Consider the following 24,741-nt stretch of genomic DNA (forward strand, 5'->3'; position numbering starts at 1 on the left):
GAGTGCTGCCCTTTGAGAAAGCAGCAGCATGTAGGTTGCATTCTATGTGCCTGTTGTGACATTTTAATTTGGATGGGTTATAATGCAGAGAAAAGGGGGGGAAAAATCAGATAAACCAACCAACCACCTCCAAATCTGAAACCTGAACCAGTACAAATAAATCGCAATTGTCAAATACTAAGCAACTGGTAGTGTATTAAAGGTAATGAATTTACTCATAGTACCAAGCACCAGTTAGAAATAACTCTCTTGGAACAGGTGATGTCAGTTGTAAAACATCACACGCAGTTGTCTTTAGCCACGGGGGTATAGTTCTACTAGCAAGTCCATCTTCTGTATCACAGCTAAGCTAAATGAATAATAATATGGAAGCTTGATTCTGGTTATGGTTATTATAAAGTTGAGTACCTGTAGATTCAATACAGATACAGAGGAGCTGCACAAAAAAGGCATAACTACTACTTTTCCTCTTCAGGAAAACAAGAAATATTCAGACCAGTACTAAAAAAATCCTGAAAACTTAGAATAAAAGCTACCATTTTATAAGAACTGATATGGCTACAAAAACATCAATTATTACACATGATAAGCAATATATCTCTATTACCAAATATTTTAAACAGAAATTTTGTGTATACAGCTAAATAAAAAAAATAAGCATATAAAGCTAAGCCTTCATATAGAAGCATGTATTACAACTGAGTCAATTTTAGCAATCTTTGCTCTGAGGAGGCTGTGTGAAAAGAAAGGGGTTTGCATTTCTATCAAGTTTCCAGAACTGGAAGTTTCTCTCATGGGAGTTCATTTAAAGTGTTCACCTAGTTCTTACACCAGAGTTCCTCATTGTTAAGAATCTGACTTTCATTATACTTTAATGCAAACAGGCTGTCATATTTAACAGACAAGCACATAAAATCTAGAAAATGCAGCTACTAAAAATGTCAAGTGGGCACTATTGAAATATGCAGACCATGCAGGTCTCTTTTTTCATAAGTGCAATTTTTATAGCACTTAATATGTTCTAAGCATAATTCTAGCTAACCTGCAAATCTCAATATCGAAAAAGTTGCCTTACACATTGCATTGCATTAAGAAACAAAAGTTAAGCAAAAAATAAATGAGAAAATTTTCACAGACACCTTCTGAACAAGATGAGGGTAATTTTTGTTAAAATTAACTTGCCAAAATTACATTTTTACAGTGTCATGAGCACAAGGACTACATTTATTATTTTGTACTCTTCTCCAAAACCAAACTCTTCCTCTGTCAGTGGATGCTCAAATTCATTTCAATCTGGGGCAAAGTCTGAGATTAGCTCAAGGAGCAATGATGCCTGTGCATGAAATACAGAATGTCATTCCTCATTTCTTCTTCAGACTTTCGACGAACTTGGTGATGGATGAGACATTATTATCGGTCATTAGAAAGAACTCTAACACAGCTCTGAAATGTAAAGCAATGCCTTATATAGCCGGGCTGGAGGTCCAAAGCCTGGCTCATTATGCGCAGCTGCTGTCAGCGCTCCCACACGGTGTCCCCACCGCAGGCTCGGGCTCTGTGACACTGCGTCTCCACACAGCAGCGGCGCCACAGCTGCCGCTGGCTGAGGCGGCGTGGAAGGAGCGTCTAATGACGTCCGCAGTTAAAGAGAGGAACTCCTCTCTTTTGCCTTGAATCCACACATACAGACCAGCCACAGACTTAAAGACACAACCTCACACACGGCTTTGCTGCGTCTCCCAGCACCCACAAAGCAGCGGAGCCACGAGTGCGCCGTGTCACAGCCCCACGTGCTTACAGCGCCGCTGTGACCGAGTCCCTGTATCCCACACCGCGCCCGGCGCGGAGCGGCGCCGTCCAGGGCGGAGCGGCGCTGCCCTCCCCGCCCGGCACGGCTCCCGCCCCGCCCCGCCCCGGGCACGGCTCCCGGCTCCCCGGGCACGGCTCCCGGCTCCCCGGGCACGGCTCCCGGCTCCCCGGGCACGGCTCCCGGCTCCCCGGGCACGGCTCCCGCCCCGCCCCGGGCACGGCTCCCGCCCCCCGGGCACGGCTCCCGCCCCGCCCCGGGCACGGCTCCCGCCCCCCGGGCACGGCTCCCGCCCCGCCCCGGGCACGGCTCCGCCCCGCCCCGGGCACGGCTCCCGCCCCCCGGGCACGGCTCCGCCCCGCCCCGGGCACGGCTCCGCCCCGCCCCGCCCCGCCCCGGGCACGGCTCCCGCCCGCCCGGCACGGCTCCCGCCCCCCCGGCACGGCTCCCGCCCCGCCCCGGGCACGGCTCCCGCCCCCCCGGCACGGCTCCCGCCCGCCCGGCACGGCTCCCGCCCCCCCGGCACGGCTCCCGCCCGCCCGGCACGGCTCCCGCCCCCCGGGCACGGCTCCGCTCCGCCCCGGGCACGGCTCCCGCCCCCCCGGGCACGGCTCCCGCCCCCCGGGCACGGCTCCCGCCCCCCCGGCACGGCTCCCGCCCCCCCGGGCACGGCTCCCGCCCGCCCGGGCACGGCTCCGCTCCGCCCCGGGCACGGCTCCCGCCCCCCCGGGCACGGCTCCCGCCCCCCGGGCACGGCTCCGCCCCCCCGGCACGGCTCCCGCCCCCCGGCACGGCTCCGCCCCCCGGCACGGCTCCGCCCGGGGCGGGGCCGGGCGCAGCGCGGGAGAGCGGCCGCCAGGGCCGCGTGCCGCCCCTGCGCTGAGGCGAGGCGCGCGCGGGAAGCGCCGGCATGGCCACCGTGATGTGCTCGTTCCGCGTCGTGGCGGGCGGCGACGAGGGCAGCGACAGCGATGACGGCGACTGGGACATTGGCGTCGTGCGGCAGGAGCCGCAGGTGGGGCCGGGCCTCCCTGCGCCTGGGGCTCGGCAGCCGCGGCCGGGCGGTCTCGGGCTGGGGGGCGGCCTCGGCCGGAAGCGTGAGGGGAGGGCAGTGCGGTGGGTCCCAGGGGAGGGCGCGGCTGGTGCTTCCTCTCAGGCTATCTCCTACCAGGGTAATGCTAGTGTGCCCTCAACCCAGTAAATGAAACCTGAGCTGTAGGGGTTTGTCTTAGTACCAAAACCCTTAATGTTTATTTAAAAGCTGTTTCTGCCCTTAAGTAGCAGACCCTAGCCCTACTCGTATTTCAGCCTGAGAGTAAATTTGAAAGTGACCAGGGGCCTGTAAAGCTATTTTATATCTTAAATCTTTTGAGACTATTTCTGGCTAACTTAAAGATTTCAGTGGTTTTATTCCATCTAACAGGTGTGAAGTATCCATCAGTGTGAGGTAGGGGAGAGAAACCCTCACCATCGGTGAGGGTTTTTAAGTGTGGGTTTGTCTCATGACCAGAATTGAAAAATGGAAGTATAACTGAATTCTTGAAGTCTTAGGCTAAAGGTTATAGCCAGTGTTTAAGAGGCCTTGACCTTTAAATAGATGTTCCTATCCAAAGATACGTATTGTTTGAAAATTGTTGTCTGATTAGAATAAAAAAAGGGCTAAATTGTTCAATTGATTGTTTCTCACCTGTGGTTCTCTAGACACTTTTGTTAGTCTTTACAAAAGTTATCATAAAGATGCCCCCCCAATGTGCTGTCAAATGTGTATATTTCTAAGTTATAAACTGTGAGTTAAAAACTTATGACAAAGTAAAAGACAACTTCATTTCAAACCCACTTCTATCTCTAAGGAAACTCGTGAATAATCAGTCCTCTGCTTACCAGTGTATGTAAATATTCTGTACACTTGATACAGCTCCAGCAGCAATCTTCAGCTGCATCTGCAGCTTTAATAGAGAACAAATCTATGATGCTTTTGAAAACAACTTAAATTAGGCAACTGTCTGATGCATAAACTAGTCTTTTGGTCAGTGCTTTTTTCAGCCAGAACATTTATGATGCAGCACTACAAATGCCTCTGTCGCCACAGAATTAGGATGACAGAGGAGCTGTAGCCCTTCACAGCAGTAGACTTGTACTCTTAGGCCAGACAGTCACTGAGGTCCCTTGACTCAAGCTCAAACTTTCATATCTGATACTTGTACTTTACAATATATGAAATGTACAAAAAAAAGGTATATAAATGCATTACAAAGTTTTTCTAGTGCCATAAGATGAAAAAGGACCTTAATTGAAATCAAATTATGGTAAGTAAAGTTGAGAGCAGCATGGGAGGATAGCAGGTTTGTTGAAAATGAAAATATTTCCATTTTCAGAGAATGCAGCCTCTCAGAAAAATTTATTTTAAAACTTAAGCTTTATAGTAGACCCTGAGCAGATCTATGGAGATAGAAGAGCAAAAGTTATACGTTGCTTTTTCCCCTCTTCTATGCTATGTCCTTTCAGAGATTATTAGTGCTTTTATACTGAAACCAAGCTATATTGTTCTTACCTTGAAGCAGTCTCCAGATTTTGACTTAATTTTTCTTTGTTTATCTAGCAATTGGATCAAATGTTGCAGGTGGACAAGCATGAGGCATTAAAGAAGGCTCTGTTTCGTGGTGATGTGTCGTTAATTGAAGAACTCTTAAACTCGGGTGAGGAAAAGTCAGTTACACAGTTGAATATTTTTTATTGGACTTGGTAAAAATTACAGTTCTCATTTAAAATAAGACTATATATCCTTTACTGGAAACATTCACATGTTCCTACATGCACTCAACACATTATTTTGAAAGATTAAATTACTTTTTCAGTGACTCAGATTCAGTATTTCAGCATGCTCCTTCTAATTTATGTTTCTTTTGTCAGTTAGGAGCTTTGAAAATAGAGAAAAGTATGTTTGAACTATGAAATAAGGGATTTCTTTGTTTTCAGATGCATCTTTAACATGCAAATAGTAATTACAAACACTGAGTTAGAGGTGATTTTAATTGAGGGGGAGAATTCAGTGGGTGGTCTTTGGTGTTGAAGGTTATAAAGAAGAGGAGGCTAACCGTTTTTATTTTAATGTTCCCCCAGTTTGGAAATTCCTTTTCCTCTTTTTTATTTTCCTTCCCTTCACAGCAGTGGTAAGTCTCTGGTATGTGCCCTGTGTAATATTGCTGTCTTGGCAACATCAGCTGAACAAAGATTTTGTCATTCTAAAAGGTCTAACAGGTTTTTTGTGGCATTTGTCACTAAAAAGTAGTCTGTTTTAACAAACACTGAAAGCCTTTTCCCCTGTTCTGTTACTCAGTATTTGTCTTTAATGTGTTTGTTAATCAGTGTTAGGAAGATTGGATCACTTATTCAAGCATCCAGGGCAATCAGAAACTGCATAGCTGAGTTGACCTGCCTGGTGATAATTGTCAGGAAGTTCTGCTTCAGCAAGCAAGGAGAATATAGTAACCAAGAGCTTGTTCTCTGAGGAAAATATGTCTTAGGGAAGAAAGTAATTTCTTGGTTAGCAATGGGCTTTTCTGAGTTTTGAAACAATGACATTATTTGCCCTTTTAGAAGCCAACTGTTTCTCACCACAATGGGGGAATGGTTTTCTTTGTAAATTAAACAAAACTACTGCACGACTGAAACACAAGAAGTGCAGTACAAGCATGAAATTCATCTGTCTTGCTTTGAGAAAATATATTCTTATTTATGAGTAGAGTTTCAGTGATGTCTGTGCCTCAGATTGCTTATTTGTTTTGCTACACCATCCATTTTAAATTGGTGTGTATTGCAGTCAAACAGCAATTGTTCACTTTCTGTGCTGATGCCTGCTATACAGTGATGTTCTGTGCTGTTGGAAGATCACTAGGAGCATAGGTTGAGGCTGAGGATTCGTGTAGTCTAGTTTCCTGTCTCCTGAAACAAACAAGACAGTATTATAAAAGAATATATGATTTCCTTAAAATGGGACCAACGGTACATTCTGATGCATCCAGTTCTGTTCTGCAAAGCAGTAAAACACAGTGCCTATTATGGTGGTCTTCCTGAAGAAGAGTAACATTGTCCTTCAGGGGATCTGTGCTCAGATTACATATTTGGCTCCAGAAATACCTTTACTAAAGAAGAGCGTGTAGGAGGCTTACTACCAGCAGTCAGCCATACTCAAGGTTTTTGTTGGGACTGGATTCCCTAGTAAGAGTTGAGGCTATTCCTTCAGGTAGAGTGAGATGGTGTTGTCTTCTGGCTTGGTTAGATGTTGCCTTAGTAATTTTGATGCTGAAGCAGTTTTACAGAGCTTCTTTAGGAGATGGACAAGCACGATGTTTTTCCTTACCACTTCTGTTAAATGGCAACTTAGGAAAAAGTTTCTGAAGTAATGCAAGCAAGTAGCACCTTCAAAGATGATTTGGACATTTTGGTTTGCTTAGGAGTAAAATACTTCACACCATGTAATTAATGTGTTCCATTTCCTAAAATAGAATTAGAAGTTATGACTTCATGACAGTTTAGGCAGATTAAAAATATTGACTAAAGTCAAATCCTCCATTTTCCTTCAGCAGTTTGTTCCACTTATGTCTTTGAATGAGTGCTAGAACTTATCTCATCTTTTGTGAACCAGTTCAGGGAATTATTAGTAGTAGTAAACAACAGGAATGGTAGGGTGCCTAGTGTGTGAGAATAATTTTTCAGCTAATTTAGGACTCTGAACCCTGAGTCAGGTGACTACCGTAGCTGGCCCAGCAGAGGGAGACATCAGCAGCTCTAATATGACTCAGCTTTAAGGTCGGAGCAGACCTAAGTGCAGACAGATTTAAATCAGTACTTCTGCTAGAGAAAAGTCTTAGAGAATCAAGCATTTTAGAACTTCCCCTTAGGTAAGTGGTGTCTGAATGTGAATGGATTCCAACACTGAGAGCTGTTCTTTAACTGAATGAAAGTCAAGACCTCATATTTTTGGTGTCAAACATGGAATTATTTAGCAGAGATACATTTTTCTCTATAAAAAAGATTTTCTACTATAGCTATTATTAGCCACAGTTGAGAAAGTATCTGGAAGGGGTAGAGGAGAAACAGTAATAGTCACAAAAAAAAAAAAAATCCTACTTTGCTGTTCTTTTGCTTCATTATTATTCATATTCTCCACATGGTTTCTGCTGTAGAGTTTGTCTGTGGCTAGAATGTGTTTATCCTCTTTGCTGCTTAAACAGGAAGATATTTATCTGTAACTCAGATTGTAAAGAAGAATGTTGCATCTAGTTTGTCTCCTAGCTGTAATTTGTGGGGCCATGTAAGAAAAGCTCCTCTGCCCGTACCTACAGAGGAACACTGATAATGGCAGGTGGAGGAGTCCAAATAATGCCATGTGTCTGTGATGCCAGCAGCTGGAGGGGGATGGATGACATGCTGATACCAGTGCTGCTGTGTCCGTAAGAGAGCTCTGTTTGTGTTGATCACTGTGACCAGTGGTGGGTGTGTGTGTGTGCCTGCTGGGAATACACCCTCAGCAATGATATGGGTTGGACCTGTGGTTCTGGAGTGCAGCAGCCTCACTTCTCTCTGGCTATTGCATCTGGCCTGACTTTTCACTAAAAAGTGTTTTTTTCCTGGGCTTCACTGTTCTCTTGAGAAAATCTTAAGGATCATTTTAAATGCTGAACTAACACTGCTTACTTCAATAACAGCTCATGTAATGAGAGTAGTAACCTGTTTGAGTAGTCATCAAGGTGAGACATTTCTGGTTTAGTCAACAACTTCTATAATGAAGCAGCCAAGAAGCCACATGACTGTTCCTGTTTCAATTGTCCTTTCTTTGTCTTCCTCTGGGATTACAGCTTGTTTGCATTGGGACCATCAGTACCACTGAGTGGTACTTCAAGACAACCACTACCAGGATGGTAGGAGACTATGCAGGACAAATAACATAGTGGCAAAGAGACCATTCTACTTCTAGAACTTGGAAAAAGCGCCAGCATCTTGGCAGATACTGACTGCTCTCCATGGAAAGAAAGCATTGAGGAAAATGCCTTCTCAAGAGTTTTAATAAAGTCTATATATAACTGCCAAGTAGGTTGTTCATTACTGTTGTTTGGATATGTATTAAAGTAAAAAGTTCTAGATGGGACTGCTTTTCATCTCACGAGGTAAAGAGACTTAAAGGCTGACAGGCTGACAGTTTTGGGGTATTTTTTTACTACTGGTATTACTTCAGCGGGCTGTTGAATATCTGACTTGCTAAAATCTTGACGCGACTTACAAGGAAGTTCTGATATGACTGCTAAAGGACATTTGCTGGCTTCCCTTGTAGAACTTCTGTGAGCTTCAATGAAAAGCTTTGTACACTGCACATAGGTCAGTGTGCTGTAACATTAACTGCAGCTAGTATGTGTGCATTGCTAAGGAAACTTGATTGCAAATTCTGTGACTTGCAGGTGTTAGAATGCTTCAACACATGGCTTTCATTGAATTGTTACCTCTTTATTGATTCTGCAATTCCAGTGATCTTAAGAAATTAAAGAATCAATCCAAGAGCAGTGACCTCTTAGCCCCTCAGCTTTAATGACTTTACATTGCTACACTGAACACATCTTTTACGTACTACCAAGACAAAGAAAGTACACATCTTGCATGAAAAAGTATGTATGTAGCTTAACTGTGACAAATTTCTTAAGATAGTTTTGGGGGGTTTTGGGAGTGTTTTTTCCTAAAGAAGTATTTTTGATTATCTGTGGTCACTGTACGACTAATATGGAATCAACCGATGGAAACTTTTCTAGAGGAGGTAATATTTGTTGAAAGATTGAAAAATGTATGCAGATACTTAATAGAAAGTTGTCAAATAAATATCTTAGTCTGGTATTTGATTCTCATTGCACTTGGGAGGGCTGGGCCGTCTGACAGGCATGCTTCCAGCCATTTTAGCCATTCTGGCTATTATGAATAGTAACAAACAATTCTGGTGATTCTGTTTGAACCTTGCATAGTCTCCTATTTTCTCTTTTTATTGACATAATATTTTGTTAGTACCAAACACAAATCTGCTAGCTAACTGTCTTGCTGTGAAGCAGGAAACCCTAGATGTTGTGATCCTAATTGCCTGACAAGCAGTTTGCTTCCACAGCAGTCTTCCTGGCTTGGCGAGAGTCAAATTTTTTCATTTTGATTGAAGAAAGCTATTGCACAGAAGTAGAGAAAACAGATTCTGTGTGCTTATATGAAATTACTTTTGCAGCTAAATATTTGGGGTTTTTAATATAGTCTTTTTGTGGCTCTTAACTCCTTCAGTTGAGAACTGGACTACATTGTTGTCTGTTTTAAAAGTTGTTTTCTGATGTTCTAAATAAAGATGTATTAAAAAAAAAATGCCGTAAGAGATTTATCTCCCTTGTACTAAATGCAAACAGGGTGTAATCTTTGTAATGATACATATTGAGAGTAAGTTTTATTAAAAAGCATGTTTGTAGTGATGCAGTTTCATGATTGTAATTTCTTTAATTTTGACAGGTATCAGCATAGAAACTAGCTTTCAGTTTGGATGGACTCCCCTGATGTGTGCTGCCAGTGTGGCTAACTTTGCAGTAGTACGTCTTCTTCTGGACAGAGGTGCTAATGCGTGTTTTGAAATAGGTAAGATGGGAATGAAAAATGCTGGCTGGTAATGCTCAGTACCAGACATTGTCCTAATCCTTATTCTCTTGTTTATATGTCTAGGGGGAAAAAAAATCAAAAGTTCACAGTGGAACTGAGACCCACTCTACCTTTCAGAGTTTTGAAGGAAAAGTAGTACTTTCAAAGTAAAAATCGTGTTCTTGGAATTCATCTGGAATTAGTTGATGCATTTTCTTGTTCTTTCTCTCTCAATTCCACTTTCCCCCACACTTCTGAAATCCTGAGTACTTTTTAAAGAAAAAAAGTAAAAAAGTACTTCCAAACACTTATTTTTAAAGAAGTGTTTGGAAGTACTTGCTCAAAAATTGCAGTATAAACTTGTACAGGTAAAACTTACTGTGTTTGATCCTGTTATGAACTATGTACGTGCAGAAACCAGATAACATCTCAAACAACATGAATAGCTTTCCAGTTCATGGGAAACTAATGTAGACTTCTCTAAAACTAGAATGAAAATTTTCTGTTAAGAAAACTGTTATTCAGTGTGGTGCACCTTTTTCTGCAAGAGTTTACCTTCTAAGTAGTATCAGTTCCTCTGTAAATCTTATTGACCTAATAATAACTCTTTTTCTACTTAAATTGTGGTTATTTTTAATCTCTTCCATTACACTGGAATATTTATCCTGCAGTACTGCCAAAGAGCAGTAATGATACTCTCCAGTAACTTGCCAGTAGTTGCAGTAGTAGTAGACTGAAATGCAGATGGTACAAATCTGGCTCTGAAAATTTTTTCTAACCTCTTAGCAGTTGACCAGAGTATGAGACTAGAGTAGATTGCCTACACCAAAAGCAATCACGCTTCTTCTAATCACTGTCCTTGTGATTTCAGAGAACATCTGTGTCTGCCTACAGCTCATACCTGTTCCTTATGTATAAAATGATAAATTGGGCAGAAACTGCTGTGGGTCATAGTTTAGGCTGACCAGGTAACCAAATGCATGGCATTTTTTCATTTGTGTAGTCAACTATCTTTGCCCAAAGTGGCACCTCACTAGGATCAGGTTTCTTGGCTTGTTTCCCTGTTAGGCTATGTAGGGAAACTGTAACTAGGACATATGGGCAGCAAAGTACTGTACAGCCAGGAGCAGTCTTGTAAGTCATTGATTTGGGTCAGGCCACGTATGTTCAGTAAAACTGTGCTATCCTAAGGGTACTAAATCTCACCATCCCTCCTGCTATTTTTTACATCAGCAGGCAACCATACTTGTGGTCCTATAATAATAAGAATCCTTGAATTATTATAATCCAAATAAACAGCTGTACTATTAATCACCTTGAGTCATTCTTTAGCCATTCTTTATAACCAGTTACTTAATTTTACTCTTTTTGGTAGTCAACATGAACATTTATATTATTCACTGTCTGATGAGTTCAAAATGTTGCATCCTTGAGGAATAATTTCACCAGAACTGCTGGAGTTTTCATTTAGTCTGAACACAAACTTATATTTTTTGCAGTCTTTTACCAGTTATTCTCTGTAAAAGAGAAATCTAGGAATTCCAAGGTGTTTCTTTCCTTTTGTCTCTTACTCACCTGTATGAGGTATAGGTAGGCTAAAAGAAATTATTTTCCCACCCTAACACTGCCTCAGATAGTGAAGACAAATACAACTGCAGGTTCCTCCCAAATACCATTCCCAGAGTAACAATGCCTTATTTAAAGTTCTGCCATCGTTCCATTTATGTTGTAGTTGATAATCAGATAAAATTTCTACAAAAAAATTAGGAAATAATGTTGTAACACTTGATAGGATATGAAGTAGGTGCAGCTAATAATTGTACTTCTTAAATTGATGAAGGCATATTGGAACTTGTGAACAAGTTTGTGCAATAAACAAAATGGGCAGTTAGTCAAATGGCAGTCTTCTAAATGACAGTGGGGCCAGCTAACTAAGGCGCTGTGTTTCCCAGACGGAAACCATGGTAATCATGGGAAAGGAGGTCTCCTGTGTTCTGTGTGCAAACAGCAATTGTGCAGTTTTGATATGTGAGCCAAGATGGTATGTAGCACCCAGCTAATTTCAGAGCTGGAGAAGTAAATATGCTGGTATTCCTATAGACCATGTAGATGCTCTTTAAATCCACATCTAAACCAATACTTCTAGCACTTCTCCTGCCACCACTGGACCTTAGTAAGTTAATAAATGTAATTCTTCCTCCTAAACACCTATCATTAAGCCCTTTTGCTTTCAGTGTCTTTTGTATGGGCCTCTGTTCTCCCCCAAATTGGTGTCACTATGTGTTCATAATGCATTTCATGTACCTTTTTCTGTCCATTGCAGCTGTTACTTCCGTTTACTGGAGGGGAGGAACAGGGAGTGAATCTACTGGTGCAGAATGTGTTTTGAGAAATAAGTACCTATAGTTAAGCTCCTGTTGTAGCTTTGGGGTACTTTAAAGCTATTTTAAACTTCTGTAGGAATAGATGCTTTACTACTGTGATTCACTCTCATGTTTCTGAGTATCTCCTCAGGTGCCTTTTTTTACCTGATGATTCTAGTGATTTTCACAGACGGGAAGTCAAGATTGTTAGCCTTTTCCAAATATCGTAGAGTATCAAAATCTCAGTAGCAGCTCAGTAGCAAATAAAGACTTTTAAAGGAGCTTCTGGATTAGCATAGTATTTACATTTACATATGTAATTCCATAACTGCTAATTTCCAAACAGATAAATACACCGTGTTGATGGCAGCGTGTAGTGCACAAGCTTCAGAGGAGAACATCTTGAACACTGTCGAGCTGCTTTTATCAAGGAATGCTGACCCTAACCTTGCTTGCAGGTATTGAAAACCCCACACCTGTGAATACAGTATGGAATTTAATATTATTATACAGAGATGTGTTTATAGACATAGCTGTTATTGGTGGTTAAGAGGAAGTGTATGTACTTCTTGTAATTTCACTGCTGTTTGTATAAAACAGGATTAGTACCCAGAAATTTACACCTGTTAATACAATTGTTAATCTGAATAAATAAGACTGTGATCAGCTTTATCAGATTATAAATATATTCTTCATCTGAACAAAATAAAAATTAATCTTAATTATTCATTTGACTGAAGTATAAGGGCAAGAAATATGTCCTCTGCCTTTCCTAAATCATATTGCTTCTTCTGCATAGGGATGGAAGTAAAATCAATTAATTCTTTATTTAAGTTCATATCCTACTTTTGAACTTTTTTGTGTATATCTGGCTATATTCTTTTCACAGAGTGTTTCCTCTGGAAAACAAAATTCTGCAAGTAAAATATGTTTATTCCACTGCAATGTGGAATAATTTGGATTAAAGAGGTTAAGCTCCTTTTAGAAACAAGTAATAGTGTCCTTCACTTACAACTTTGTATCCCAGCGGTTTGAAGCAAGTGCATTGTGAGATGTCTGTAGTTTTACAGTCTGATGAAATGCTTCATTTTACATCAAAAAGAAATTAATTCTGGACTGACCCCAGGATAAACTGTCATGCCTCTAATAAAAAAATACTGCTTAAGTCAACTGGGTTTTCATCTAATAGCATTTTTTTATATTACGCCTCTTTCATCACATTACCTGGGATATATAGACTGAGTAGCTCTCTAAAAAGAATAGAATTGGAGCCCTCTGGTTTTCTGTAGCAGAATTCAATTACTCAAGGCACTGAACCTTGCTATGAGCATAGTACTGATAGATAAGGAGGAAACAGTTCTGCTGAAGTGCAGCTGATGTCTGGTACCAAATTTAAATGCCATTCTTTTATTCTTATCAGAGAGACTAGAAATTGTTCATGAGAGAAGAGAAAGCTACATACTCTGAAATAATTACATAATGTTGATTCTGAAATAATTACATAATGTTATTGTCAGATAGCTGGGTGTTAGAATAAACATCCTGCTTAGAAGGTAGGGGAAGTCTTTGCATTATTAACTTTGTGTCTTGGGTGTTGGAAATGAAAGCAAGAGTGCAGAGCTGCAGGTTTGCATTTGGACAGGCCTTTGGCTAAATTTTAGGGGAAAAGAGTGTGAAAGCTGACACAAGAGGTAGGAATTCTAGTTTTTTAATTTTATTTATAAACTTAGGATATGTTTTGCATGGTTGATCTTTATATACAAATATTTATTTACTACCTCTTTGTGTCCTTAGACCTTGTGCTAACATGACCTATTCATGCATCCAGGAGATATGGTTGTGGCTTTTTCACTTTTGCAGCAGTAATCTTTCTCAAATGAAAAGATAAATTAAGTGACAATCAGAAATGTCATATTTGTGCTAAATAACAGCAGAGGCTTGAAAAATCCAGACCTTGTCATCTCAAACCTTTGAGCTGCCTTTATGCCTTTCCAGTATTTGACATATGTGCATGCCACTCCATCATTGGGCCTGCTGTTTCTCATGGACTTCTTGCTCTGTGTTCAGAAATGAGAATAAAACAATAAACTGCCTTATGTGACGATAAGGGATCAAACAGCCCCTCTCTGTGGCACTGCAGTCCCATTCCACCTGTTTCATTACAGCAAACAGGATGTTCTGTGGGAGTGATGAAGAATTGTCAGTGAGTTGAGATTATTGTGAAAGTACTTCCTATGTGATCAGTTTACTGCAGGTGAAGAACTAAGATTCTCATCATTTGGTTTTCTCAGCATGTAAGAACCAGAATGATTCTAGGAAGCTTCCCTTTTGTCCACCAGCTACTGTGTGTGAATGCAAAGCAGAATGCTTAACCTTCATGTAAGCAGGGTTTAATGTTTACCCTTTCTCTGTTGCTCCATCGGGGCACCCAGTAGGCTCTTTTATTTAATGTCATCTGGAGGTGATACACAGAAACTTGGAGGGAGTGGGTCTAATTTATCAAGTGTGTGTGGAGTGGGGAAGGACTAGTGGGAAGGAAACTTGATTTTTGAAACACAAAAAAAGAAGATTAGTTTAGGAATGGATAGGGAGATGGGTTCTTTGCAAGGGAATACGGTTCTGAGCAGAAAGTATTCAGTAGCATAACTTAGGCTATTTTTGTTAAATCAAAATTGGAAACTGAGTACTGGTGGCTGTAAAAACAGTTTTGTTGATGAGAATGTAGTGTATCAAAGCATAAGTGCTAGCTAAGGGTTTTGAAAGTCAAACAAGCAGAGTAATGGCTAGGTGAATGAAACAAGAAGGCATTGTAAAACCTGCTCTCAATAGCCATTGTCGAGCCACTATAGCCTGAATGCTTCATTTAAGTGAGTGCTACCTTGAGAAATTTGTTTTGCTTATCTCTTGTCATTCACCTTACTCTTGCTCCAAAATGTAAATTATATACTTTATCCCTTTGTAATGCCTGGAAATCTTTAAGTAGTGTTTTTAAAAACCCTTTTTAACCTGCAGTGCTTTCCTAAAGTTATACTAAAGTGTGTTCTTCCAATATTACTTTTTATATAGGATTTCCCACTTCATCACTAAATCCCACTAAGCCAGAAAATAGGCAAATATATTACCTTCTGTTGCTGTGGACACACAGTTGCCAATTAATTTCTCATTTCCAGGCTTAACATACAGCAGTGGAGTGGGGAAACTGGCTCCAAAAGCTTCTGAAGATGCTTCTGAAGATGCTTCCTGTTTATCTGAAGAACTGTTTAGTTTACAGATCAATAGAGTAAAATAGTGTCTTGCAGCATAATTTCCTTGGTTTGGGATCTCAATAAGAAGAGATAGAGAGTAAACTTTGGGTTAAATTGTTTTCTACCTGCAATATTTGTTCTAGTATTGCTGATAGACTGGTCTAGTTAATAAGCACGTATCCAGTTATGAGACTTTATTTACAACTTGTCAAGACCATCAACTTGAAATACTGAATTTTTTATAGATCTCTCCCCAGTGGAAAGAAACCTGTGTGTAAATAGGAGACATCTTTCCTTTTAAAGTTTCCAGGAAGGTGAAGTTTGTCTTGCTTGAGATCATGATCCGAAACACAAGCATGTTTGCTTGTCAGGTGCAGTGAATTCTGCACCACAGATCGTTTAGTGACAGCTTTTCAATACATTTTTGAGTCAGATACTTGCCATCTAGGAGATAAAACTTTATCACCAATTCTGTCATGGCTCCTGATTATCCAGGATGGGTGGCTTCAGGATGGTAGGTCTGTTCTAGTCAGCTTGTTGTCTTGTGATATAAATTTTGCTCCATTTTTTCCACAAGGTAAAGTGAGCCTGTAAGAACTTTGGGTTGTATCTATGTGTACATGTCACGTACAAAATTTGGGATGGCCCTAAAAACTAAAAAACTTTCCATTTTTGTATTTTTCTCCGGTCTTAATATAAAAGCAGGGAGACTTGGAGTGCGAAACTGTATTAGAGGACATTTAGATTGGATATTAGGAAAAGGTTCTTCTGCCAGAGGGTAGTTGGGCATGGGAATCGGCTCCTAGGAAAGTGGTCATAGCACCAAGCTTGACAGAGCTCAAGAAGCATCTGGACAATGCTCTCAACCATGTGGTGTGATTCTTGGGGTTGTCATGTCTGGAGCCAGGAGTTGGACTCCAAGCCTTGTGGGTTCCTTCCACCTCAGAATTTTCTGTGACTCTAAAGATAAAAACAAACAAAAATCTCTAATTTCCATGAGACCTGGCTTTTGTATAGGCGATGCAATACTGGAAGCAAACATAGTTAGATGTTTAATTAATAAATTGCTTATATGCTTTTTAAGATTTTATATATTTACTGACTATGACTTGAGTATCATATTCAATATGGAAAAATGTCATGCAGCAAATTGTACCGTACAAAAGGACTTAATGGGTGTTTGGACAAGAAGGTCACCTGCAAACCAGACTGCTGAAACACAGCAGTTCCTCAAAATTATGAAAGGATTCTTAAGATCTGTCTAGATGATTATCACTACACTCTCTATGAACATTTTTAGATTGCACTAAGATGTACCAATACATTTAGTTTCTCTTCAGCTTAAGCAGGAAACAGTGGATTTGCCATGTTAAAGCTTGCTGTTGTGGTTGTGGGGGTTCATTGCAGGGTTAGGAAAACAAAGTTTGTTTTAACCAATGCTCTTGTCTCCCTCCTGTGGCTGTACATTTAAATGGATGCTGCTTTCATAGAGTGGCTCTGAGCACCCCCTTGCACGTAGAGGTGCAAATTTGTGCAGCAATGCATGTGTTTCTATCCTGAAACAGCTTGTAGCCTTTGAATTAAAACTCATACATTAAAATGGAATGCTTGCAGTACTAATTGCACAATCATGTTGATGGACTTTTTAAATGTTGTATTTATAGTTTTACTTGTTAATGAAGCAGTTCTTTTAGTAGCTTTAGTGTAATTGAATTGTTGGGTTAATTTCAGGTACCGTAGCTGCAGTACAATACAGCTGTAAATATATCAAATTCTTTGGGGAAAAGACTATTCTGTAGCTTCGGGGCTTTCGTTTAGTATTTTTCCTTTGAAAAAGCAGAAGATAGTTGTGAAGTAGTGAAAAAGCAGAAGATAGTTGTGAAGTGGTATGAAAATTAAAAGAAAAAAGGTTGAGAGCAGGAGAAATGAAAATGAAATCAGGTGTGATTGGACTGGTTTTGCAGTCAGATATAAATGGTAAATACTTCAAAGGTGATGGCATGGGAAGTTAGTCACAGGCTACCTACCACCAAAAAGAATTCAGTGTGGGAGTGAGTGTCCGTGTTGGGCAAATAAGTTTGAATTTTGTTGCTACAAATTATTAGGTTATCATCAACTTCTGCTCATTCTTTAAAATACAGATTTCTGTATATGTCTCTGTACAGACAGCTCTATAGATACCTATAGAGATAGTGAGATATATGGGTATCGGTTATTAAGTTGAAGATGGAGATTATAGTCTTTCTCTATTTTTATAGTAGTCTCCATAGGTTCACAGGGTAATTCATGTCAGAAGGGATTTCAGGAGGTTTCTAGTCCAACTTCTTTAAAGCTATATCTGATATAAAATTGGACTAGGTTACCATCTGGTCTTGAAATCCACTAAAGATGGAGACTAAGAAACTTCTCTGAGCAGCCAGTTCACTGATAGGCTGTGCTCCAAGGTGAAATGTCTCCTCACAGTCAGAACTTCTGCTTTTGCAGTGTTGATGAACTAAGTTCTAGACTGATACAAGTCTTTTTGCTTCATTGCCAAGTTCCTTTATGTTGTTGACTGTATGTCTTGAAGGTCTGGTTACCTTTCATTTTGCTTATTTCTGTGTGATTGACCTTTTTCCCCTGGTATAAGGTTGTTTCAAACTGGTAATGTTACTGGATTTCATTCAGTACAATTTTAACTGTGTTTGCATAAGAGAAAACATTATCCTTGTATGAAAAGAAAGATGTGCAAAGTCTTATTTCTAGCAATACTATCTGGAAGGAGGCAGAAATTTTAAGGCAGTTGCTTTAAGACATAGGAATTTGGGGATCCCTCTAGTGGTCAATGACCTTATTATTAAGAAACCCAGTATTGGGAAGAACAGTCCTCCCATCAGGTATATCCTAGCAAAATAGAATAATCTTTAGAAAGCAGGTTTTTGACATGGAGCTATACTTTACAAGCAATACATAATACTTTTCATTAAAAACTATTGCTTTTTAAAATACAATAGATTTTAATTGAGCAGCAGTAATAAAATATTTTAGCTTAAATCTTATTTCTTAGTAGCAACCAGAAACTCTACAATCTTCTTCCTCCAATACTGCGTTGTTTTTTGTTTTTTTTTTTTTTTTTCCTTAATTCTGCAATCTTATTCCACCAAAGAATTTGTCAGGCATCTGGAAAGATACTTTGCAAACAGAAGCTTTTGAACAATATTTCATAGTGGCTTCATCTGGTAAGCATCTCTAGAAGCATAAGATCATGTCTTGGTTTGAGACACTTAGAAGGAGAACACTTTGGAATGAGTCATCTTGTTTAAGTTTTCCAACAATCCCTTTCCACCAATAAGAGATGAATAATAATAGATGAAAGAGGAAAAACAGTGGTTTATTAACAAACAGAATGCCAAAAGGCACAGGGGAAAAAAGTAAAGAACTGCTAGATCTCATACCCCACTGCAACAAAGAAAGACCCGAAATGGTGGAAACTATCCATTCCTGAAATGAGTCTGGCCAGATAACTTAGGCCTTTTTAGAAAAGTGACAAGATCATGTGAGAGCCCTCCCTGGAAGGCAGGAGCCTCACAGAGCTGTTCCAGCAGCAGACAAAGCTTCCATGGCAAGGCACTGCTGAGGGGGCACAGCAGGTGAAACAGCTGGGCTGGAGCCACTCAGTGCATCCTCTCCCCAGCTCAGTGCAGTTAACAGCGTCCTGGGCTGGAGCAGGGTGGCTCTGCTCCACTTCTGCCAGCATGGTGCCCACCTGGTTTTTCAGACAGGCACCTGCAGAATTCATCCTCAGGGTAGCTCACAGATTGCTCCTGCAGCTTCTCTGAGCCAAGGGGGAAAAAAACAAACAACATAATGTCCATTACCTGAGCAAAGATCAATCAGGCGACAATGCAAATACCACACTGGGAAGAGACCCAAGAAACCTTGCTGGAGAGCTTTAAAAAACTCCTGCATAAAAGCAACCTTCACACACACATACAAGGTCCCCTCCTGCAGAGTCTTAAAGATATTTTGATTACACTGATTCCACTAGAGAGGGTTTTGCATTTATAAACATAGTTATTGTTTTTACTATTCTTTCTCTTAAGTATTCAATTGTGATTTACATCTTGCCCTCAATGAAACTGCATATTTTTTCCAAACTTTGGATTGAAATTATTCTGCATGTAGCACACATCACTTAGGCTGCATATTTTAATTTTTTTTTTTTTATCAAAATAGAAGCGTGCCACCCTGTTTTTTTTCCTTTTGCATTTTGACATACTTGATTTCACCTGACACCTTTTCTTTCAGGAAACAAATGACTGCACTGATGTACGCAGCTAGAAAAGGCTATCCTCGTGTTGTTGCTTTTCTTGTCGCTCATGGATCACACATAAATGCCCAAGATGAAAATGGATATACAGTAAGTGATTTATTTTGTGTGTTGTATTTAATGATAAAAAATGTAAAAAGTGAGTACCCGCTATCTTGTTTTGAAGAACAGCTTTCTGAGAAACATTTCTCAGAATTGTCTGCTTTAACACTACTTTGAAATCCTCTTGCGTTAATTGCCTTGTCTCCATATTGGGCTGTGCTTTTTTGATTGAAAATGTTAGGTTTTACTTCATATGAAAAATCAGTAAAACAAAATTGTACTTTGCAGGCATTAATATGGGCGGCACAGCATGGACATAAAAGTGTAATTTTGAAGTTACTTGAGCTGGGAGCTGACAAAAATCTACAGACCAAGGATGAAAAAACAGCAGCAGAGCTAGCAAAAATCAATAAACATTTAGAGGTATTTAATTTCTCTTAAAAATGCAAATTCTATGTTTTGTGTCAAAAGTGTGTTCATTCATTGTATAATTTTTGTGGAAATACTACTTTAATAACTATGTAATAGCAGCTAGTTGAATACTAGAGCTGTTATATTTATGTTTATAACAGACTATTTTGTGTTCTGTCACAGCTTTTCACGGTGCTGTAAAGGTATATTATAGTGTTTTGGGAGTCTTTTTTCTTTATTCTTTCAGAATCATTGACTTTAGATGTATAATGCAAAACAAGGGATTATTAATGTTTGCAGTGTTGATACGAGAAGTAGAAAATGTGTTTTAACCTATCTGCCAAAGTATGTGAGAGAATGCAAATATCAAACTGATTTGTAGAGTATAGCTTCTCATGGAGTTTGGAAGTGAAAAGGCTAAAGCCAAAACAGAAGTTGTTACTGGATGTTTTCAAAGTGAATTCTCTGGAGGAAAGTGTAAAGTAATGTAAATTTGCTATCAGATCATGGAAAGAGCCGCTGCTAATTACCAGTATAGAGAGCTACTGAAGACAGCATGTATTCTCCTAAAATAAATGTTTACTGCTGTTATCAGATGATACATGGTGGATCAGGCAGACCATATTCCTGTGTATTTTGTTTTGAGTTGCTCTTACCAATGATGTACAAAAAGCCTTTTTACAATGATGTAATAAAGAGGCTTTTTACACTGGCTCTTCCAATATGTATAATTCACTTTTATGAATTGTAATTTACAGCTTCTTACCTCTTTTTTTTTCCCTGCCAGACTCAAGGGCTTGGCAGGAGCAAAAATGATAACTATGCACGGAGCTGTCAGAGGAAGTTAGCAAGATCTGTGTCTGAGGCTCAGTGATCTGCTAGCTCAGGTTACTAAGAAGGGTTACAAATGCCTTCTGCCTTTGATAAACAACTTGTTCAGCAGGTTGCAAACATATAAGCTTATAACATTACTTTCTCTGACATGGAGGGAACACAGGCTTGTCACAATTGAGAGATAGCTCTTGCCTCTTGACCTGAAGTGCTAACTTTCACACAATTGGTGCAAAGTCTTGCAGATGGTATTGAGATGTTTAATGATCATGAGCTTCTTCCAGCTTCAGGGTCTGCTTTCAGGCTGTTGATAGCCCAAGAGGCTGTCATACAGATCTGCAGAAACTGTTTCTGGGAGGGAAAATATTTTTCTATTGTACTATTTTGGTTTTGATTGGGAGTTATTTTTCTTCCAAACAGCCTGTATGGTGCTGTGTTTTATGACTGTGACCCAAACAGGGTTGATAACACACCAGTGTTTTAGCTGTTGCTTAGCTGGGTTTGTGCAGAATCAAGGCCACCTTTGTTTCTCACTCTGCTCCCCATCTCTAGCGAGTAGGCTGAGAGTGAGCAAGAGGCTGGGAGGGGGCACAGCCCTAGGCTGCTCACTCAAGCTGACACAAGGGAATTCCATGCCCTATAACATCATGCTCAGCAATAAAATTGGAGAGTGGCTGGGCATTGGTCTGCTGGTGGGAGGTGGTAAGTGCCTGCTTTTGCATCACTTAGCTTTTGGGTTTGTTTTTTTTTTGTTCCCCTTCATGTATCAAATTGTACTGTTTCAGCCCATGAAAAGTTTTCTCACTTTTACCCTTCTCATTCTCCCCCATCCTGCTAGCCTCAGTAGGGACTTATTTTCCAGCCAGGATCAACTCATATGCTTGTATATGTGTATAAAACTGGCCAGTCCAGTTTTAAATTCCAGGAAAGTGGTTTCACCATTCTTTTAGCTTACTTGAGGTTCTACTTGTTTTGCTGAATTTTCTTGTAACTATCTCAAAACCCACACAGAGGCAGTTCAATGTCTGCAATCCATCGCTACTGGGTGGTGATGTCTACCAGAAGGCTTCTTCTTTAATCAGTTAAAAGAACCCCTGTCTGTCAGATATAGTTAACTTATATTGTCAGTTGCAAATTGATAAATCTTATGTTTATATATGCAATGGAAGTGGAGATGTTAAAAAAGCCATATGCCGTTTGCTCTTTAGAGAACTTACTGTATTGAGTATGTAGAATTCTTGTCTACAAGCACCAAAAAATACTATGTTGGTGTTTGGCTTTTTCTGTAGTGGCAGATGTTTTTTTAGGCCATATGATAGACACCACTGTGCTCCATGTTCATCACTGTGCTGGAATGTGGTTGATTCGGAAACGCTCTTGGTAAACTCTTTGTTTAGTCTTCTCATTTTAGACGTATGCTTTAGAGTAGTGGCAGATGTTCCATATTCCCTGTAAGTAGTAATTGATTGTAATCTTACTCCCATGTATTTTTTATACATTTTGAGTTGTAATAGTAATTAATTCATTTTGACTGTTCCAGATATTTAGTTTGCTCTCACTGGCTGCAAATCACTTGCAAGGGAGATACCAGAAAACAGTTGAGCAAGAGGCTATCTGCAAATTTCTGACAGCTGTCTCTGACCACAGTGTTGGGTAAATACAGTTGTAGTGTAATTTTAGCTTATAAACATTCTTAAGAGATTGTATTTGTTCATATCAATGATTAAGTTGTTCTGATAATGTGTCTTTCTTGGAGTGCTGCCAAGAGTCTACAGTAAGTATATTAATGTACTATCAGTTTTTCAAGATTGCAAAGTTCCTTGGCAATATAAACAAAGAGCATGCTCTGAATTTTTCTTTCCTCTCATTTAGTATAAAGTGTAGGAGTGCCAGGGTCCAATGTCACTTTAGTCTATTTTTGCTCTGTTAAATTTGTATGCTCCCCTGTTGCATACTACTTATTTTATACTTTTCTTCATTTGATGTTAATTTTTTGATGCTTTCACTGAATGCCTATGTTCAGTTTCATTGCTGCCAAGAAGAGCTATGCCCTTTTATTTTTTCTTGAATCAATTGGAGAATTGAATCTTGAATCAACATTAAGTATGAACACTAGTTAAGCTCTGGAAGTTCTGGCAGAGTGTTCCCCTGAGGCTTGAAGGTGCCCTATGCCTGAAATCAGCACCTGTTTCAGCAACTTCCGAGATTTCTGATATGATTTTGTACAAGAACTTGGCTAAGAAGTCCTCAGCAAACTATCTGCTTGCATCCTTCAGCTTGAGCTGCGTGGTCTTAAAAAGACAGCTTGCAGTGCCCGTAGTCTGTTCTGATTGGTCAGATTGCCCCTGCTCAGCCAGTCCTGCTGAATTTGGAATGCTCTAGTTTTGTAGCATTAGGCTGATGGGCTGCTGGCAGTTCAGAGGGTAGCAGTTCACAGTGAGGTAGTCTCAGAGTAGTTCAGGCAAAGCCTCACCAAATTCTGTTTTTAGACTCCTAAAATCATTTAGGCTGGAAAACACCTCCATAGAGGCCTACCCTTGACTGAACACCACCATGACAACTAAACCTTAATACTAAGCACCATGTCCAGTCATTTCTTACACTGTTCTAGGGATGGTGACTCAGCCACCTCCCTGGGCAGCCTGTTCCAATGCTTCACCACTCTTTTAGTGAAGAAATTCCTCCTGATGTCCTGCCTGGACCTCCCCTGTGTCAGCTCTCATTTTGTTGCTAGTTGCCTGGGAGAAGAGGCCAACCCCCACCTGGCTACAGCCTCCTTTCAGGCAGCTATAGAGTCTCCCCTGAGCCACCTTTTCCCCATGCTAAAGAATCCCATCAGCCACTCCTCATAAAACTCACTTTCTAGACCCTTCACCACCTCTGTTGCCCTTCTCTGGACATGCTCCAGCCCCTCAATGTCTTTCTTGTAGTGAGACACCCAGAACTGGATACAGAACTTGAGGTGTGGCCTCACCAGTGCTGGATGTAGGGGTACAATCTTTTCCCTAGTCATTCTGGCCACACAATTTCTGATCCAAGCTAGGATGCTATTGGCCTTTTTGGACACCTGGACACACGCTGGCTCATGTTCAGCTGTCACTGAGCACCCCAAAGTCATTTTCTGCTGGGCTGGCTTCCAGACTCTCTTCCCCCAGCCTGTTGCATTGCATGGGATTGTTAAGACCAAAGGGCAACACGCAACACTTTGCCTTATTGAACGTGATGCAACTGGTCTTTTCCCATTGATCCAGCCTGTCCAGATCCCTCTGCAGAGCCTTGTAACCTCCATCAGATCAACATTCTCACCCTGTTTGTGTCATGTGTGAACTTACCCAAGATACCCTTGATGCCCTCATCGTGATCATTAATAAACTATTAAACAGGACTGGCCCCAACAGTCCTGGGGAATACCACCAGTGACTGGCCACCAATGGATGTAACTCCATTTGCCACCACTCTCTGAGCCTGGGCATGCAGCCAGTTTTTAACCCAGTGGGCTGACAGCTTCTCCAGGAGAATGCTGTGGAAGGCAGTATTGGAAGCTTTACAGAAGTCCAGATAGGCAACATCCACAACCTTTCCCTCATCTGCTAGGTGAGTCACCTTATCTAAAAAGGAGGTCATGTTGGTCTAGCAGGACACATCTCCTAAACCCATGCTGGCTGGGCCTGAGTCCCTGGCTGTCCGGCACATGCCATGTGATGGCACTCAAGATGCTCCTTCAGTCTTTGAGGGGAAGAAGAGGCAGACCTTAATTTCAGGCCCTACAATAAGAGCAAAGTATTTCATAACTCAGGATTTTGGCAAAAGATTCATTGTAGCAAATGCAGTAGTCCTTTCAGGATTTTGTAGGATTTGCTATTCTGTTCAATTCTTTAGATTACAGTTCATCTAATCATTGAAAGCTGTTTAGTTATTTTTCCTCTTATACTTTTATATCCCTTGGTAGAGTATCAGTCAAAATTGATATTTTATATTAGTTTATAAATGTTAAACTCTGAACCTACAGTTCAGTGTTAACTACTCTCTCAGTCTACCTTCTGAACAGTTGTCTTCTGGCAAGTTTCTTGATGGAGTAATTTC

The 24,741-nt window shown here is 40.6% G+C and overlaps 1 protein-coding gene across 1 annotated transcript in view; it reads left to right on the plus strand.

The window, feature by feature from the left end:
• Positions 1–2,645: 2,645 nt before the first annotated feature.
• The window catches only part of ASZ1 (ankyrin repeat, SAM and basic leucine zipper domain containing 1), a 35,716-nt gene continuing 13,620 nt past the window's right edge, over positions 2,646–24,741 (plus strand). Inside the window, 7 exon segments of the mRNA XM_021553458.2 lie at positions 2,646–2,822; positions 4,407–4,503; positions 9,335–9,457; positions 12,167–12,278; positions 19,353–19,464; positions 19,705–19,839; positions 22,199–22,311. Of these exon segments, the coding sequence (XP_021409133.2) occupies positions 2,718–2,822; positions 4,407–4,503; positions 9,335–9,457; positions 12,167–12,278; positions 19,353–19,464; positions 19,705–19,839; positions 22,199–22,311 (797 nt within the window). The 5' untranslated portion in view covers positions 2,646–2,717.

This window comes from Lonchura striata, chromosome 5, assembly GCF_046129695.1.
Source record: "Lonchura striata isolate bLonStr1 chromosome 5, bLonStr1.mat, whole genome shotgun sequence".
Taxonomy (NCBI): domain Eukaryota; kingdom Metazoa; phylum Chordata; class Aves; order Passeriformes; family Estrildidae; genus Lonchura; species Lonchura striata.